The following is a 1,469-nucleotide window of genomic DNA, read 5'->3' on the forward strand; positions in this document are numbered from 1 at the left end:
TCTCCTTCCTGTTGGAGTAAACCAGAGAAGGCTGCCATGTCTGTTGTTGTAACATGCATGGACCTGATCATCCATGACAAAACTGATCATGAACCTTCCTTAGCCAGGACTAGATTGTTAGCTAGATTTATGCACCGAACTGGTCATGCATGATGAAAACACTTTGCAAGAAGATGTCAACCACTCTTGTTAAGATTAGATGATAAGTTCCTGCTCTCCATCGCCGTGTCGTCGTCGTCGTCGTCGCTTCTTGCTGCAAGTACTCAACCACTTGGAGAGAAATTTGACCAGGCATGATATATATATCTGATTGACTTGATCATAACAGGGGCTGCTACATATAATAGTTGTGTTAGGTGCACTCATGCATGGATTGACGTGCCCTGATTTCAAATTTGACCAGGCATAGTTGACACAATCCAGACTGTTACTCATATCTAGTCCCAGATGGAGTAGCTCAATTTGCTTCTTTATTTATAAATTATTAAAGGGGAAATGTGTCCCTTAGGCATACTAAAAGTGAACTTGATGATGCACAGAACTTTTCTTGGATTTGAGTATGGCTGACCATGTCTCAAAAGTTTATGCAAAATAACCAGTAGTCTCACTAGCCAGAGACCATTTCTATGGGTTGCTCCTTTCCACTTGACTATGTCCATTTCCCACAAGTTCACACTGCTCGTTGCGCCTATATAAACACATGCTTCCCCTGCATACTCAAACCATCACTCACACACAGGAAAACAAGAGAAAAGAAGAGCGAAAGAAGCTCAAATCGAATGGCGTCGTCCCCTTCCTTCCTTCTCCTCGCCGCTCTTCTTGCCTTGGTCTCATGGCAGGCTGTTGCCTCTGACCCTGGCCCTCTCCAGGACTTCTGTGTCGCCGACATGAATTCACCAGGTACTGCTTCCTTCATGCTTTCCCGTCCTGCCACCACCAAATATATATGTTGCAATGAATTTCTGAAAATTATATGCATGTTCAAACCACTTTCTATTAATACCTAAGCTTGCATTATAAATCTCTTCTATGCACCAGTACGTGTCAATGGGTTTGTGTGCAAGAACCCAGTGGAGGTCAACGCTGATGACTTCTTCAAGGCAGCCGCCCTCGACAAGCCTAGGGTGACCAACAAGGTTGGATCCAACGTCACTTTGATCAACGTCATGCAGATTGCTGGACTCAACACCCTCGGCATCTCAATTGCGCGCATCGACTATGCTCCCTTGGGCCAGAACCCACCACATACGCACCCTCGCGCCACTGAGATCCTCACGGTGCTCGAGGGGACACTGTACGTTGGCTTTGTCACATCCAACCAGCCCGCCCCAAACAGAAACAAGTTCCTCTCCAAGGTGCTCAACAAAGGTGATGTGTTTGTCTTCCCGGTGGGGCTCATTCACTTCCAATTCAACCCCAACCCCCACAAACCCGCCGTTGCAATTGCTGCGCTTAGCAGCCAGAACCCA

The 1,469-nt window shown here is 46.6% G+C and overlaps 1 protein-coding gene across 1 annotated transcript; it reads left to right on the forward strand.

The window, feature by feature from the left end:
* Nucleotides 1-734: 734 nt before the first annotated feature.
* Nucleotides 735-1,466, forward strand: LOC119347934 (germin-like protein 8-11; the record flags this gene model as incomplete). The annotated part of the gene is made up of 2 exons (XM_037616405.1): nucleotides 735-900; nucleotides 1,039-1,466. Coding segments are annotated over exons 1-2 (549 nt in total), but the record flags the coding sequence as incomplete, so codon positions are not given.
* Between the last annotated feature and the right edge of the window lie 3 nt (nucleotides 1,467-1,469).

Source organism: Triticum dicoccoides, unplaced genomic scaffold, assembly GCF_002162155.2.
Source record: "Triticum dicoccoides isolate Atlit2015 ecotype Zavitan unplaced genomic scaffold, WEW_v2.0 scaffold80045, whole genome shotgun sequence".
Lineage (NCBI taxonomy): Eukaryota > Viridiplantae > Streptophyta > Magnoliopsida > Poales > Poaceae > Triticum > Triticum dicoccoides.